General features: G+C 36.9%; 1 protein-coding gene across 1 annotated transcript in view; it reads left to right on the forward strand.

Moving 5' to 3' along the window:
• CHPT1 (choline phosphotransferase 1) overlaps nt 1-17,780 on the forward strand; it is a 154,759-nt gene that overhangs the window by 132,064 nt on the left and 4,915 nt on the right. The window contains exons 3-8 of the mRNA XM_050750225.1: nt 7,430-7,577; nt 7,843-7,984; nt 10,070-10,154; nt 13,455-13,586; nt 16,540-16,698; nt 17,096-17,221. Coding sequence (XP_050606182.1) covers nt 7,430-7,577; nt 7,843-7,984; nt 10,070-10,154; nt 13,455-13,586; nt 16,540-16,698; nt 17,096-17,221 — 792 coding nt within the window. The remainder of the gene's footprint in view (nt 1-7,429; nt 7,578-7,842; nt 7,985-10,069; nt 10,155-13,454; nt 13,587-16,539; nt 16,699-17,095; nt 17,222-17,780) is intronic.

The following is a 17,780-nucleotide window of genomic DNA, read 5'->3' on the forward strand; positions in this document are numbered from 1 at the left end:
TTTTTCAAAATATATTAAAATAAATATAAATATTCAGATGAAAAGTTTACCTACAGATCACCTAAAATTATCTGATGCAGTATCAGTAATAACAGTAACTAACAAATACTGAGCTCCTTCCATATGCCCCGCACTTTTATAAACATTTTACATGTGATAAGTCATTTAATTTTCACAATGAGAGAGGAGCAATGATTATTACCATTTTCAAATGGAGAGACTAAGGCACTGTAAAGTAATTTATCCAACTCACTTAGCCAGTAAGTAGCAGAGCAAATGTGGATGCAAGTAGAATCTAGAGTCTATGCCCCTAACCACTCTGCAAGAAAAACCTGGGGCATGTATTCTTCCCGTTGCTTTTTTGTTTTGTTTGTTTGCTTTTGAGATAGGGTCTCACTTGGCTCACTGCAACCTTGGCCTACTGGCCTCAAGTGAACCTCCCACCTCAGCCTCCCGAGTAGCTGGGATTACAGGCGTGTACCCCCACGCCCAGCTAATTTTTGTATTTTTAGTAGAGACAGGGTTTCACTATGTTGGCCAAGCTGGTCTTGAACTCCTGGCCTCAAGTGATCTGCCTGCCTCAGCCTTCCAAAGTGGTGGGATTACAGGTGTGAGCTACCACACCCAGTCTGATTTTCATCATCTATGTATTTAGCTCCTATAGAAGATTTTTAAAAATAGAATACGTGGCCAGGCATGGTGGCTCATGCCTGTAATCCCAGCACTTTGGGAGGCTTAGGTGGGTGGATCACAAGGTCTGGAGTTTGAGACCAGCCTGACCAACTGGTGAAACCACGTCTCTACTAGAAACACAAAAACTAGCCAGGTATGATGGTGCACACCTGTAATCCCAGCTACTCAGGAGGCTGAGGCAGGAGAATCACTTGAACCTGGGAGGCAGAGGTTGCAGTGAGCCAAGATTGCACCACTGCACTCCAACTTGGGTGACAGAGCGAGACTCTGTCTCAGAAAGAAAGAAAGAGAGAGAGAGAGAGAGAGAAAGAGAGAAAGAGAGAGAAAGAGAGAGGAAGAGAGGGAGAGAGGAAGAGAGATAAAGAAAATACGTGTCTCATGCCCATGAGAGGATTACATTCTAATATGAAAGAGAGGGCCACATACCAATGAGATCACATCAATCTAGACCTGAAACATACCTCAGAAACTATCTAGTCTACTATTTTCATTTAGAGAAGACCTAAGAAGATGTTCCAGAAAAATCAGTATTTTGAGGCTGTAAGTGAAATTTGTCCAGTGAGCTCAGTGGATCTCAGCATGAGGCTTTCATCAGATGCCAGTGTCATGCTCTTGGGCTTCCCAGGCTCCAGAGCCATGAGCCAAATGAGTCTTTTCTTTCTAAATTACCCAGTGTCTAGTATTCTGTTATAGCAACAGAAAATGGAGTTAGACAACTCTTATTTGAAAAAATGGGAGGCTATAATTATGAAACAATTAATGACTTATGTAGAATTACTTCCCTTGGTTAAATTAGATCTTTACTTCATTAACTAAAGACGATAATTTCAAAGCTTTGCTTTTTAAATTTGTTCTGCTGCCTGTGAAATCATTTAAAATCAAGGAAACTATACAACCGAAACAGTACATTGTTATAAAGCCATGAACATCATCCTTATGTAGTTCCTTATATTTGTATACCTGAGGTACTAACCATCTAATGAGCATGTTTTGTACAACAGAAGACCTATATATTTGTGAAGACTGCTTTAACCCTGAAAAATATTTGTAGAAGGTGTATTTTTAAGGGAGTAGGTAGGAATGGAATGATTGGAGATAGGTAGGTTTGTGTCCTTTGATTTCTCCCTTGCTCCACTCTCCCTAGGTGGAGTACGAGGTATATCAGGCAGTCCTTGAAGGAGGGAGCACATGAGTGCTTTGCTGAATTGGGTGAGAAGAGTGTTTAGAAAGGAAAAAGCCATGAAATAGTATGAAGTCATAAATAAACAAGAGGACTTTGTGGGTGGAATGGAGCTGGAGTATGAAGGTGGGTGATTGAGAGTTATGCTGTGAAGAGACTCATAGTGAATAAAGAGCTTGTGGGCATTCTATATCTTTTACTTTTTCTAAGATTAGTTTAGGAGTGGCCAGAAGAGCTACTCCTAAACTCATGTGCTCCTTGATGTGCTCCTAAACTAAGCACGTGAAGGCCCTCCCCTAAATCTCCTGTAATACAAATAGAAAATTATTTCTGCACAAAGACCTTTATTGTCACACTCGGTCCATTAATTGAGGGATATTGGTTAAACATATAGTCTGTGCCAGAGTAATGTTCTACAGTCCTGGGAATGTAGGCATGAGTGAGAAAGACACAATCCCTGCCCTCTCTGTGCTTTAATCAGTTCAGCCTTAGAAAATGAAATATCTTAGGTGAGAGGGCAAGGAAAAGGGAAGAGTTAATTTTGGAGTTTTGGATTGGGTATGTGGGGGGCACGTGGCGTTGATTAGGGAGACAGAGATGAAAGTACTAGTGCTGTTTCTCAGTGATTCACAGGGTCGTGGGCAAGGAAGAAGAGAAGTAGATGCCTCCTCTCTCACCTCAATCTTTCTCCTTCCGTCACTGTGTACTTCTGTCTCTTAATATGGAAAGTTAAGATTCTTGTACTTATGGGCCTTTTCCCAGAGAATGCAGAGAGTGTATAGGATTTTGTCAGAGGTGCAGTTCACCTCTGGATGTTTTCTGGAAAAGTAAATCATGTGTGAAATTGAATAAATTGATGGACTATCAGACTTGGTTTGCTTTTTTCCAGTATAAGCTTTGTGTCTTTGAGACTATAGTGGGAGTGTATAACTTCCTGGCTAGGAAGTTAGAAAAAAAGTGAGAATATGCAAACTATTTAATAGCTTTCACCTAGGAATGGAGGTGGTGACCAGTGGAAAAGAGAAGATAGGTCTGGCTTCTGAGGCCTTGGGAAGACTGGGAAAACTTGGAAAGAGTTGGGAAGAATTGGAAAAGGAGTGAATCAAATATTGGCAGATCATTGTGCTTTTCTGGGTTTTAAAGAAAGACTCTTGTGGCTGGCACCATTTCCTGTGGCTCACTGCCACTTAAAACTGTATTGTGTGAGGGGGAAAGTGCTTATCAGCAGGTTTGACGGAATAGGGAGTTTGTGAAGATTTCAGGCAAAGAGTTCCATTCAGTCTGTGTGGCTTGTGGTAGGATAAACCTCATCAAAGGGCAAGTAGGAAGACTCGATCTAGTTCCTGGACCCAGCCTAAGTGCTTACCTTGATGTAAATTATCACTCCTCAGTATGTTTCACTTTCATCTTTAATAAAAAGAATATGATAATAACTGCCCTATCTCTGTGGATTTCTGTATTAATTGAAATAATACATTAGAAGTGCCCTTCGTTAGCTGGGCACGGTGGCTCACGCCTGTAATCCCAGCACTTTGGGAGGCTGAGGCAGGTGGATCACCTGAGGTCAGGAGTTGGAGACCAGGCTGGGCAACATGGCAAAACCCCATCTCTACCAAAAATACAAAAATTTAGCTGGGTGTAGTGGTGTGTGCCTGTAATCCCAGCTATTCGGGAGACTGAGGGGGAGGTTCACTTGGGCCTGGGAGGCGGAGGTTGCAGTGAGCCACGATCCTCCACTGTACTCCAGCCTGGGCAACAGAGGGAGACCCTGTCTCAAGAACAAAAAAAAAGGAAAGAAAAGAAATGCCCTTTGTTATACTGTTTAAGATCACATTACCTTTGCAATATTATCTCTTGTAAATTACCTGTTCCAGGAACATGGATCTAGTCACTGACTCCAGTAAACCTTTTACTTTCAGCCGGAAACTTTGGTTTCTGCCTAGACTTCCTCTCTTCCCTGTTTAAATTCCCAGTCTCTCCCTATTTAAACGCCTCTACTATCCTAATGAAGTACTTTTAAACGGTTGAACAGTCTTTATTTCCCTTTTCTAAATGAAGAGCGGGATATAATTTGGGGCAGAGTCACCACCATGTGGTGTAAGGGTTAATCAAATTTATTTCAGTATGAATTTCTGTTAATACCTGACCATTAGACCTGCCTGCAGCTAGTTTCTCAGATCAGAGGTCAGAATTAAGCTTTAAATGTTGACTTTTAGAGTTCTCCTTGAGAAGCTCCAGATTTTCAGTATAAAGAGTTACATAGAGAAATGGAAGATCCCTCTGACATTTTGTCATTACAGAAATTTTGATAACTTCAACTTCCAATTTTACATATGTTTGACGTGTAACTTTGCTTTCCTTTAATCATCAAAATTAAAAACAATTTCTCATAGTAGAAAAAATGGGTAAGAATTTGCTAGTTTGATATGGTCAACTAATTTTTGACAAGGGCACCAAGAGGACACAATGGGGAAAGGATAGTCTGTTCAATAAATGATGCTGGGAAAATGATTTCCATAGGCCAAAAGAATGAAATTGGACCTTGTGTTACACTGTGTACAAAAATAAACACAAAATGATAAAATACCTAAATATAAGAACACAAACTATAAAACCATACCCAAAGGAAATGAAATCACCACCTTAAAAAGATATTTGGACTCCCATGATTGTTGCAGCATTATTCACAATAGCCAAAATACAGAAACAGCCTAAGTGTCTGTTAACCTATGAATGGATAAGGAAACTGTAGTATACACAATGGAATATTATTGAGCCCTAAAGAACAAAATCTTGCCATTTACCACAACATGGATGAGCCTGGGAGACATTATGCTAAGTGAAATAAGCCAGACACAGAAAGAGAAATACTGTGTGATCTTAATCTCACTTATATACAGAATCTGAAAAAAAAAAAAAAAAATTCAAAGATAGAGAAAGAAACTGGTTATCACGAGCAGAGGGGCATAAAGGGGAGGAAATGGGAAGAAGCAGGTCAAAGGAAACAACATTACAGCTTTGGAAGATGAGCAGGTCTAGAGATCTGATGTACAACCTGAGGGGTATAGGTTAAAAAAAAAATTGAACTGTAAAATGAATAGATTTTAGCTGCTCTTGCCACAAAACAAAAACATGGGTAACTATGTGAGATGATGAATATGTTAATTTGCTTCAGTTTAGTACCATTTCCATCTATCTATATATCCCATAACATCATGTTGTATACATAATAAACTATATCTTTAAAAAAGAATGGACTAGTTGAAAAGAATTTACTAGGTTAACAGAATTGTTCTCTGCAAGACACTTTGGGATTCTTTCGAAAGATTCTAGGTGGGATGTGTTGTTTTTCATTTTTGTACTATCATGATGACTGCTCAGTTTTCTGTTTGCCCTTTCTTAAATTGTTTCATAGTTTCCAACATAAACTTTTAAGAACATGCTCATTGGAACCGAATATGATATTTTATTTATTTGGTGAGACAGGGTCTTGTTCTGTCACCCAGGCTGGAGTGCAGTGGCACTATCACTGCTCACTGCAGCTTCGACTTCCCCAGGCTTGGGTGATCCTCCCACCTCAGCCTCCTGAGTAGCTGGGACTACAAGTGTACGCCACCGCACCAGGCTAATTTTTATATCTTTTCTAGAGAAGGGGTTCGCCGTGTTGCCCAGGCTGGTCTTGAACTCCTGGGTTTAAGCAATACACCCACCTTGGCCTCCCAAAGTGCTAGGATTATAGGTGTGAGCCACCACACCTGGCCTGTGATTTTCTCCTTATTACTAGTTTTCATTGATTTGATTATGATGTGCCTTGATGGGTTTTTAAAAAATATTTATTCTGTTTGGGGTTTGTTGAGCTTCTTGGACATGTGGGTTTATAGATTTCATCAACTTTGGACATTTTTCATCCTTTATGTCTTCGTTTATTTTTCATGCCCCATCTGCTCTTTTCTTTAAGACTCCAGTTACGTATGTGCTAGACTGCTTTCTGTTGTCCCAGCACTTGCTGATGCACAGTTCAATTTTTTTTAGTCCTTCTTTCGTCATTTTGAGTAGTTTTCATTGGTAGTCCATTGGTACACGCTCATTGATCGTTTCTTCTGTGGTGTCTAATATGCTGTTAATCTCACCCTGTTTATTTTACAATTCAAATATCGTATTTTTCATTTCTAGAGGTTTCACTTGAGTCTTTTCTTCCATTTCTGTTTATAATTTTCGTGTTTTCCTCTACTTTCTTGAACATGTGGAACATATTTATAATTACTATTTTAATGTCCTCATAGGCTAATTCTATTAACTTCTGTTCATATTGATTCTGATTGTATTCTGATTATACGGATTTTACTACTAGTTGTCAATTATATTCTCCTGCTTCTTTGCATGACTGGTAATTTTTTACTGAATGCCAAACCTTGTGAATTTTACATTTGGGATACTAGATTTTTTCCTCTAAGATGTACTTTGTGTTGACTGTAGTTAAGTTGCCAGGAATTACTTGGATCCTTTTGAGGCTGGATTTTAAGTTTCGTTAGGGCTGTCCAGAGAAGCCTTCAGTCTATGGTTAATTTATGCCTGCTGGTAAGGCAGTACACTTCTGAGAACTTTACCCAATGCCCCAAGTGTTAATGAGGCTTTTTGCTTTGCCTGGCGGGAACATGAATGTCCCAGCCTTGTATGAGCTTCGAGAATTATCTGACCTTCTACGTTGCAGTGCTTCCCTCCCTGGCCTTTGTTAGTTTCGTCTCATTCAGGCACAGGTGAGTTCTCAGCCGAAGACTGAAAGATACCCTTCTGTAAGACCTCCACAACTTGTGCTCCTCTCTTTGCAGCTCCATCCTCTCAGGCACTCTGCCTCACAAATCCTAACTGCCTTGACCTTCCTGAACTTTGTGTTTCTCTTCAAAACAGCAAGAACGCTGGGCTTGTTCTGGTCATGGGACCTGCACTGTGGCCTGGAAACTGACCCTGGGAAGTTAGCTGGAGCAATCGCAGGGCGTATCTCATTTGTTTCCCTTCTGTCAGGGATCACAAGCCTGCACTGCTTGTAGTGTTTGAAAATTGTTGTTTTGTTTTTTTATATATATGTGTGTGTGTATATATATATATATATAAAATTGCCTTTCTAGTTATATAGGGTGGGAGAGTAAATCTAGTCCCTGATATTCCATTGTGAATGGAAGCAGAGATCGGCAGTTGGCCCCAAGGTCTTTTTTCACAGCAAAAATTTAACTGAGTAATTTCAAATCTGTGGCATAATGCATAGTATTATATTAAAAGAGCCATGGATGTAGGAATCAAGATCAGGGTCCTAACCCTTGCTCAGTTGCTTAACTTTCTGTTTCTCACATTATGGAGTTCTGCGACCCTCTACCTAGATGACTTAAAGCAGTTAATTTGATTTTGATTTCTCAATTTAATTCTCATCAGTAGAATGAGGGTTAGGAACGTTCTTTATGACACACTGGGGTGCTACAAAGTGTGAAGCCTTAGGTTGAGCTGTTTTCAAAAAGCTTATTATCACTTAACAATCTTTATTTTATTTACATTTTTTTATAGGCACCATACTGGACATACCTTTTATGTGCACTGGGACTTTTTATCTACCAGTCACTGGATGCCATTGATGGGAAACAAGCCAGAAGAACAAACTCTTGTTCTCCTTTAGGGGAGCTTTTTGACCATGGTTGTGACTCTCTTTCCACAGGTAAATTAGTGAAGTCTTTTTTTTTCTTATGATACCTTAAAAATAAAATGAACTGAGTTGTTTGAATGGTCAGTTTTTTGGATGGATATACATTTGGGAGCAAATTTATGGAGTTGTTTATAAAGTATGTCAAGAATTCATTTTGATAAGTGTACTTTAATGCCATGATTATTTCCTTAGAACTCTGTATTTCTAAACAGCATAGGGCAATTATTTCATAAATTATTTTTAATTCTTAATGATTCTTAAACTTTGTTTCTTTCAGTATTTATGGCAGTGGGAGCTTCAATTGCCGCTCGCTTAGGAACTCATCCTGACTGGTTGTTTGTCTGCTCTTTTATTGGGATGTTTGTGTTTTATTGCGCTCATTGGCAGACCTATGTTTCAGGCGTGTTGAGATTTGGAAAGTAAGTATGTTTTTTAAGTTGTACATTAAAAAATATAATTGAATTTATTTGCACAATCTGTTATGTCATTCATTGATAATAAGGAGAACAAAGCTTCAATCAGTAATTTAAATTAATTCGTTGGAGTAATCATAAATGCTATACCTTTAGTCTTTTAGGTATTCTGTATGCTATAAATAGTTACGTTATTTGATAATAATTGTATTTTTCTTCTCCCCTTCTCCAACTTAATCACTAGCCCAAGTTTACAACAGAGAGGATTAAAAGAAAATTAAGGGACCCGGATGATATAGAAAAGGGATATGCAGTACTTAAATAAGCATTTGATTCACATAATAAAATAATGCAGTATGGAGTCTAAGGTCCTTTTTTGGTCGAATCTTCATGTGCACAAAAAGGGGACCCCCCCTTGACAACAGTCATCGTGAGACTTTGAACTGTGGTAGGCAATTGGTGAGACAATGTAAAAGCACCTTGTAAATGCTAGTGCTAAACATTAGATAGTATTATCTGCCTCTGGTGCCTCTTTCTTAGAGACCAGGAAATAGTGCACAAAGCAGGAATGCTATTCTCTGTTCCTCTTTCTCATATAGCTCCCTCTCAGTCTGATCCTTTTAAGAACTTTGTCATTTGCTCATTTTTGGCTTTGGCTTCCCACGTCTACTGATTCTTTTTAGCCCCACTTTATTGCTGAAAAGGAGAAACAGTAGCTCTGAAAAAAATCTCTAATGATAAATGACAGGAGAAGCTCAAAACTATGGGTCATTTAGCAGAGGACAGGCTTCAGGCCGTTGATTCTAAATTATGGAATAATTGTATTTACCACCTATCAAGCACTTACATGTTTCAGGCATTGTACTAAGTGCTCCACAGGCATTATCTTATTTATTCCTTATATCTATCCCGTAAGGTGGGTATTACCTCCATCTAAAGACATTGGGGCATCCAGGCAGAGATGTAAAATATGTAGACAGATATCAAAATCTAGAGCTCAGGAAAAAATGTAGATTGGAGATAAGGATTTAGAAGTCATTAGCATATAGATGGTAGTTTTAAGTATAGATAAAATTGTTCACAGGCTATAAAATTTCAGATGGAATTCTGAAAGCATCATTTAAGATATGGATGAAGAGGCAGTCTAGAAGGAGCATGAGAAGAGCTCCAGCAAGGTAGGAAAATCAGGAGAGAACATGGAATAGATAAAAACACAGCAGAACTTTTCAAGAAAGAGGATATGATCAGCATCTTAAATATTGTAAAGAAGTTATGCAAGATAATTAATGAAGTATATCCCTTAGATTTGTATCCTTTAATTGAAATTGAAAATTAAAGGTCAATTTACCTTAAACAATTTTAGTAGAATAATGGGGCCAAAAGCCAGGCTATGGTGGGTTAGGCAACAAACATGAAGAGAGGAGAAAATTACAAATGTTGACTAATTTTCAGTGAGCCTATTCGTGGAGCATAGGAGAGAGAATGACAGCTTCAGGGGAATACAGACTAGAGGGACTGATGCTGGTTGGTTAGTGGTTTTTTGAAAAATGTAAGCATATTTATTAGGGGAAAAATGCCTATGGAAACTAAAAAAACTACAGTGATGATTAGTACCTCAATAAAGAAGACTATTGGGATTTTCCCTACTTTTTAAGTGAAACTGACCTGGGAGTGTTTAAATTTGCCTTAAATTGTATTTACCACCATTACCATGGTTGTTTTTATTATAATTTTTCCTATGTACACAAGTAGTGGGTAATTGTTGTAAAAAAAAACTTCAGACTTTACAGGAGTACCTAAATTAGAAAATAGAAGTCTTCATAACTTCAGTGATAACTATTAGCAATTTGATATATGGTACATATATATCTTCCCTCTCCTTATACTGTTAACTCTGTGTGAGCACATGTTGTTCTGTAACCTTTTTAACTTAACAGTGTAGTCAGCTGATAATTCAATAATGGAAGTAAAGGTAAAAATAAACTAAGCTTACAGAGAGTTTTACATCTTTGCTATTTAATACGTGATTAATCTCCATATTCAGGAATTTTATTTACAAACACCTTATCTATTTTTGTCCTTCCTCTTTAGAGTGGATGTAACTGAAATTCAGATAGCTTTAGTGATTGTCTTTGTATTGTCTGCATTTGGAGGAGCAACAATGTGGGACTATACGGTAAATCTGAATATTTAAATTTATATTTAAGTACTTTTCAAATATTTAGGAAAAAGTATTGTATTGTTAATTTTCTTCAAAAATCCTTGGCATTGTATTTATTTTTTTTCTTTTTTTATTTTTTGTATTTAATATTTGTTCCATTTCTTAACATTTTTTTCTTCATTTTATAATGTGTATTATCTTATATACCTTATGGCATTTCCTCCTATGCATGAATATATTGCCACATGGAAGAAAACAACCTCATTTCCCTAATACTAAATAAAACAAAAACAACAACAAAAAACACACCTTGGAATAACTTTTTCCAGGGTGAAATAAAATAAATATTTTAAAAATAAGTCCAGTAAAATATTTTACATTTAAAACTTGTCACTCAATATTAGGAAAGTAGTTAATTTGCATTTTTATAATCTACTTTGAGGTGAAGATTCCCATATTAAGGAATGTTTTTATTTTCTGCCTGCTTGGTGACCTCAGTATTTTCATAAAAGTTGGCTCTTAGGAGGCCACTGTCATAAATTGAAGCTTTTTTGCAAAAGAAGAACATTTCTGAAGAAACAATTGTCCTGTCACCACAACCTAAGTCCACCATACTGTCTAACTGGCTCACACTTTCTGCTCATAGTGTTAAGAATAATAATAAGGATATCAATAGTCAACAACTAACAGTCATTCAATACTTATGTTCCTAAACATTTACCATCAGTTTTATCTGCCCCTCCGAATAATCCTATGAAAATAGGTATGATTATTATTATGCTTTATAAATAAGTCTTAGGGTGATTAATTTGTCCAAGGACACATGAGAAGTACTGGAGCTTGGAATTAAACAAAACTGATTCCAGACTGTATGTAATCACTAAGCTATATATCTAGTAAAAATAGTAAGTGATACAAGACTGAACATAGTTTTACCACATGATCAGCAGTTGCACTCCTTGTTATTTACCTAAATGATTTGAAAACTTATGTCCACACAAAAACATGTACACAAATGTTTATAGCAGCTTTATTCATAATTGCCAAAATTTGAAAGCAACTAAGATGTCCTTCATCTTAGTTGGATAAACTAATGCCAAAAAGAACTGAGCTATCAAGCCATGAAAAGAAGTTATGCGAGGAACTTATGGAGTTCCAAGAAGTTATGGAGGAACCTTAAATGTTTATTACTAAGAGAAAGAAGCCAATCTGAAAAGGCTGCATATTGTGTGATTCCAACTATATGACATTCTTTAAAAAGGCAAAATTATGGAGACCGTAAAAGGATCAGAAGTTACCAGGGGTTGGAGGAGGAAGGGATGAATACGTGAAGCACAGAGAATTTTTAGGGCAATAAAACTATTTTGTATGATACTAAATGGTGGCTACATGTCATTATACATTTGTCATAGCACATAGAATGTACAACGCCAAGATTGAACTCTCATGTAAACTATGAACTTTGGGTGATAATGATGTGTCAGTGTAGGTTCACCAGTTGTAACAAATGTACCACTCTGGTGTAGGATGTTGTTGGCAGAAGGAGGAGGGGCTATATACTTTTCCACTCAAATTTTGTTGCAAACCTAAAACCGCTCTAAAAAAAATTAAGTCCATTAAAAACACAGTATGAGGCCAAGAGTTCAAGACCAGCCTGGGCAACTTAGCAAGACCTTGCCTCTACAAAAATTCTTTAAAATTTTAGCCAGGCATGGTGGCATGCATCTGTAGTCCCAACTACTCAGGAGGCTGAGGCGGGAGGGTCGATTGAACCCAGGAGTTCAAGGCTGCAGTGAGCCGTGATCATGCCACTGACTACGCTCCTGCCTGAGTGACAGAGCAAGACCCTATCTCTTAAAAAACAAACGAACAAAAAAAACAAAAAACAAAAAAAAAAATTCCCTGTAGCATTTCGTGTCAGAATTGCCAATTATCATTTGTCAGTAGGCTCCGAAATAGACTTTGGGCATGTTTTTAAATAGTAGTGGTACATTCCCCAGTACATTCATATTCCCTCTCATCATGTAAGAGTAAATAGAATCAAGGATACACTACTATAGGCCCATACAAGATAACAGAGGGATGCTATGTGTTTTTTATAGTAACTGTTCAGGTTGTACCTGTAAGAAGGTAAATGTACGGGCGGATCACCTGAGGTCAGGAGTTAAAGACCAGCCTGGCCAACATGGCAAAACCCTGTCTCTGCTAAAAATACAAAAATTAGCCAGGTGTGGTGGTGGGCACCTGTAATCCCAGCTACTCGGGAGGCTGAGGCAGGAGAATCACTTGAACCTGGGAGGCAGAGGTTGCAGTGAGCCAAGATCGCGCCATTGTACTCCAGCCCTGGGCGACAGGAGACTCCGTCTCAAAAAAGTAAAAAATAAAAAAGAAGGTAAATGTAGACCTAGAAGCAGTTAGACAACTCTAGTTGTCAGGTGTGGTTGTCTTAAATTTGGAATTGAATCTTAAAATTGTTTCACTCAATGTTTTGGCGATATCATAGGAAGAAAACATACCTGCTTATTCTTACCAACAAGAATACTTACTTTTGATTCAGGTTTTTCTAAATTTAATTATTAACCTGTAGTTTCCACAAATTTTGGTACATTATTTCAGTCTATTTTCTAAACATAGTAGCCTATAGCTTCTGGCAATTCATTGTTACTGTTTTTTAAATCCTTTGCTGCCTTTGGAAGTTTTCTTGAACAGCAGTTGACCAACAGGTAAATATATTGCTAGAGATTTAATCCTGGATATTAACTACAGATTTTTTGCTTGCATACACATCATGATATTTGTTACATTTATGATGCAAATCATGGTGCCTCCCTTTCCTGTGATGCTACTTTTTAGAAGCTACTAAATTCAAGGGAACTATCCTTTTTCATGTTTAAGTCAGATGAAAGCTTATGACATTAAACATTTAATCATAGTTATGTAAACAGACTAAGCTGGTTTGGTGGATTCATTTTTCACTTATGAAGAAAGCATTTTCAAAAAAAAGTCACTTTAGGCTGGTCCAATGGTAGTTATCTCAGTTGATTGCTCACAGTCAGTTACAGGTCAAATTCCTTGTTTTTCTCTTTTCCCTCCTCACTACTGCACTTGACTACTCTAAAAAAAATAAAAACTTAAAAACTAAAAAAAAGTTAAATAAAAAAAGTTTTTAAGTTATTACTTTGGACTATATTCCAGAAGTTAAGGTTTGATCACAAGAAAAAGGACAGCTTATTGTATAGGGCTTATCATTGTTTATTATTTAATAAAAAACCAACATTCTGTTGTCTTAATTGTTTCTTTCTTCTACCCCTAAAGATTCCCATTCTAGAAATAAAATTGAAGATCCTTCCAGTTCTTGGATTTCTAGGTGGAGTAATATTTTCCTGTTCAAATTATTTCCATGTTATCCTCCATGGTGGTGTTGGCAAGAATGGATCTACTATAGCAGTAAGGCATTAATTTCATCATTCAGTATCAATTTTATGATAAATTTTCCTATCACCAGCTATAAAAAGATTAAAATATGCCAAAGTTCAAGAATGGGGAAGGAAACTAAGTATCTTAAAGAATTCATTTTAGGCACATAGTACAAAAGCATTTTAAAAACAGTTTAAACTGATACTTTCCTCTTTCTACAGGCTTGCTCTGCATAGACTTTTCTGACATCTAGTTTCATTGCCGCACATAATTAAGCATTGCCATTTGTATTCCTGCATTTTTTGCCTTGAACTAATAGGGGAGAGGAGGTAGGGGAGAGGAGGAAGGGTAGGGAATGTGAGTTCCTGATTGAAGGCAGGAAAGTGGCCAGAGGTCAATGGTTTCACGTATGAGGCAATTTATTACTCATCAAGTAAATTTTATTGAAATTTCGCTGAAATATATTTAAAAGAACTAATATTTCAAAAGGTAAAATTTTAGCCTTAATTCTTAAGTGGGTATACTTTGTGCTTGTGTTCTTTACACCTTGCTCATGCAAGTATTAAATATAATGCTTTTGTATTTTTTCATGTTCGTTTTTTAAGACTTCAGTAATTTTAAGTGGGCAAGAGTTGGAATTCCTGCAAACTTTTTAAACAGATATAACACCTATGTTTTTAAAAAGCCTACTGTCATTTTCAAGGTAGTTGAACAGAAGAAGACAAATACTTATTCCAGTGATACCATCTTACACCAAAACATTGTTAGAATGCCTTTTTTAGGGCTGGGCACAGTGGCTCATGCCTGTAATCCTAGCAATTTGGGAGGCCGAGGCAGGTGGATCACTTGAGGTCAGGAGTTCGAGACCAGCCTGGCCAACATGGTGAAACCCTATCTCTACCAAAAATACAAAAAAGTTAGCTGGGCATGATGGCCCATGCTTTTGTAAATCCAACTAACTACTTGGGAGGCTGAGACAGGAGAATTGCTTGAACCAGGAGGCGGCGGTTGCAGTAAGCTGAGACGGTGCCACTGCACTCCAGCCTGGGTGACAGAGCGAGACTCTGTTTCAAAAGAAAAAAAAAAAAGAATGCCTTTCTAGGATTGCTTTAAACTATAGCATATTCACTTTAATTTCTTTTGTTGTATAGTTCAAAATTTCTATCCTTAAAGTCATTTGGAGCAAGGTCTAATAAGAGTATTAAACATTAGATGTGGTATTAGGTATAGCATTTTTAGTAAAAAAAAAAAAAAAAGGCTCTTTTAAGACTCGTAAATAGACTTTCGAGACAATTTCAAAGGGATCCTCATAATTGATAAATTATCAATATTTATGAATACACTATATACATAATTCAAAAGCAAAGTATACAATTCATCTAGAAATATAAGTTCTGATATATTTGGAAAAGTTGTCATTTTTTGAGGTGTTTTGTCAGTTGATCTCAGTATAGTACTGTGCTTAGGAATACATGTTGCTTGACTGTGGATGATAACATAGAACATTAGTTGGAACATTAAGTTCCATTGAAGAAAACAAGATTTAGTAATGATCATTGTCTACTCTAAAGAATATTTTCGGCTGGGTGCGATGGCTCACGCTTATAATCCCAGCACTCTGGGAGGCCGAGGCAGGCAGATAATGAGGTCAGGAGTTCTAGGCCAGTCTGGCCAACACAGTGAAACCCCGTCTCTACTAAAAATACAAAAATTAGCTGGGCTTAGTGGTGGGCGCCTGTAATCCCAGCTACTCGGGAGGCTGAGGCAGGAGAATCGATTGAACCTGGGAGGCAGAGGTTGCAGTAAGACAAGATCATGCCACTGCTCTCCAGCCTGGGTGACAGAGCTAGACTCCATCTCAAAAAAAAAAAAAAAAAAATTTTTTTTCATAAAAAAAACTGTTAGATGTTTGAAGGATGACTTAAACAGAAGTTAGGAAGCGCTTGGTTTCAAATTCTTAAACTGGTATTTTTCCAACTTTTTTAGGAGCAGATTTTTTTTCTCGAATGAGATTTAAGAACCATAATATAAAGTGCTATTAGATTTTTATAATTTATTACTATACAGTGTCATGTATATTTTATAATATAGTATTACTGTAATTTTATAGTAAGTTCTAACTTAAAACATGTAAACTTAATAAACAAGAGTAAAGCTGTTCTTGTGAACCCATTCAAATTGGTTATAGATTTAATAACCTCAATACCAAATTTATTTCAATATTTTGTTTAGGATAAGTAGTGCCGAGAGGATACTAATTCACACAGATAAAAATGTAAGGTCTGATTTTACAATTTTACATAAAAGAACATTTGCAGTCTGAATGCAAAAAAAAAAAAAAAAGGAGGTGGGGATGTTGGTGTAGAAAGAAATCAGGATAAGCTGGGTGCAGTGGCTCACACCTGTAATCCCAGCACTTTGGGAAGCTGAGGCTGGGAGGATCGCTTGAACCCGAGTTCGAGACTGGCCTGGGCAACATGGGGAAACCCTGTCTCTACTAAAAACACAAAAAAATTAGAAAAAAAAAGAAAAGAAAAGAAAAGAAAATAGGAAAAAAGAAGGAAACCTGGATAGAACTAAACTATTCTTACTCTTCTTCATCAGTGATGTTTTGTAGAATTGGCAGAATAAGCTCTATTTCAGTATCTCCACAAAAATATGTTAATTTGACAATCCACATGTGGATGGCCTTCAACATAGTAAAAGTTGATATAGAATAAACTGCATTAATTTTTAGCCAGTTTAAAATGTGTGTAAATATTGAACTGGAATCAGACATCTGTAGCACTGTATTATGTCTCTGTCACCCTCAGGTTCTGTGAAAGCTTGAAAAGCACAACTCAGGTTTATATACTCCTGTAGGCCATACACTACATCACACTGTTCTTTAGGCGTCTTGCACAAAATAGATGGTCAGAAAATGTCTACATTGTAATAAATGCAGTGTTAAAGTACAATACTGATTTTCTGCTTTCTCTCTTAGGGCACCAGTGTCTTGTCACCTGGACTCCACATAGGACTAATTATTATACTGGCAATAATGATCTATAAAAAGTCAGCAACTAATGTGTTTGAAAAGCATCCTTGTCTTTATACCCTAATGTTTGGATGTGTCTTTGCTAAAGTCTCACAAAAATTAGTGGTAAGAAATTTTTATGACTTATGATATAAATAATATACTGAATTCTCTAACACAAAGCTGGAAATTTCATAAAATGTATAGGTTTTCTTTTGTAGTGTCAAAATCATAATTAGCTATTTGTGCTCCAAGCAAACTGTGATAGGAGTTATATTATATTCAGTTAAATTGTTTAGCTGTAGTTGTCATTGACAGTTTTCTGATATCAAGAAATTTTAACATTGGAAACTTTAATAAGCTACCCAATTGTGAATTTGAGAAGGTGTAGAAAAGGATTCTTATATCATATGTGAGATTAAATGGTCTGTTTTAATACTGAATTAAAGTTGTAATTAATTGTCTTAAAAGCTAACACATTTAAAACTTAATAGTAAAATTATTTTGTTTCATTTTTTTATAGATAGCTCACATGACCAAAAGTGAACTGTATCTTCAAGACACTGTCTTTTTGGGGCCAGGTCTTTTATTTTTAGACCAGTACTTTAATAATTTTATAGACGAATATGTTGTTCTATGGATAGCAATGGTAAGTATTTTTCTCCATTTTATTTATTTTTTAACCATGCTTAAGAGCTATTTCAGTGAGATATCAGTAGCCTCAAGATCTAGTCTAGGCCGGGCATGGTGGCTCACGCCTGTAATCCTAGCACTTTGGGAGGCTGAGGTGTATGGATCATTTGAGGTCAGGAGTTCGAGACCAACCTGGTCAACATGGTAAAACTCTGTCTGTACCAAAAAATACAAATTATCCGGGTGTGGTGGTGCATCCCTGTAATCCCAGCTACTCAGGAGGCTGAGGCAGGCCAGTCACTTGAACCTGCGAGGCAGAGGTTGCAGTGAGCCGAGATCATGCCACTGCACTCCAGCCTGGGTGACAGAGCGAGACTCTGTCTCAAAAAAAAAGATCTACTCTATACAATATATACAATAAATGTTTCTGAGTATTTGAAATTACTTCTTAGCTGTGAATAATTTCATATTGTGTGTAGAAATGGCCACATATCTATAGGCCAAGTTTCCAACAACCTAGATTCTTGGAAACACAACTGTGTACCTAAAAATAACTATTATTTTTCTTCCCCAAA

Source organism: Macaca thibetana, chromosome 11 (genome assembly GCF_024542745.1).
Source record: "Macaca thibetana thibetana isolate TM-01 chromosome 11, ASM2454274v1, whole genome shotgun sequence".
NCBI classification, from domain to species: domain Eukaryota; kingdom Metazoa; phylum Chordata; class Mammalia; order Primates; family Cercopithecidae; genus Macaca; species Macaca thibetana.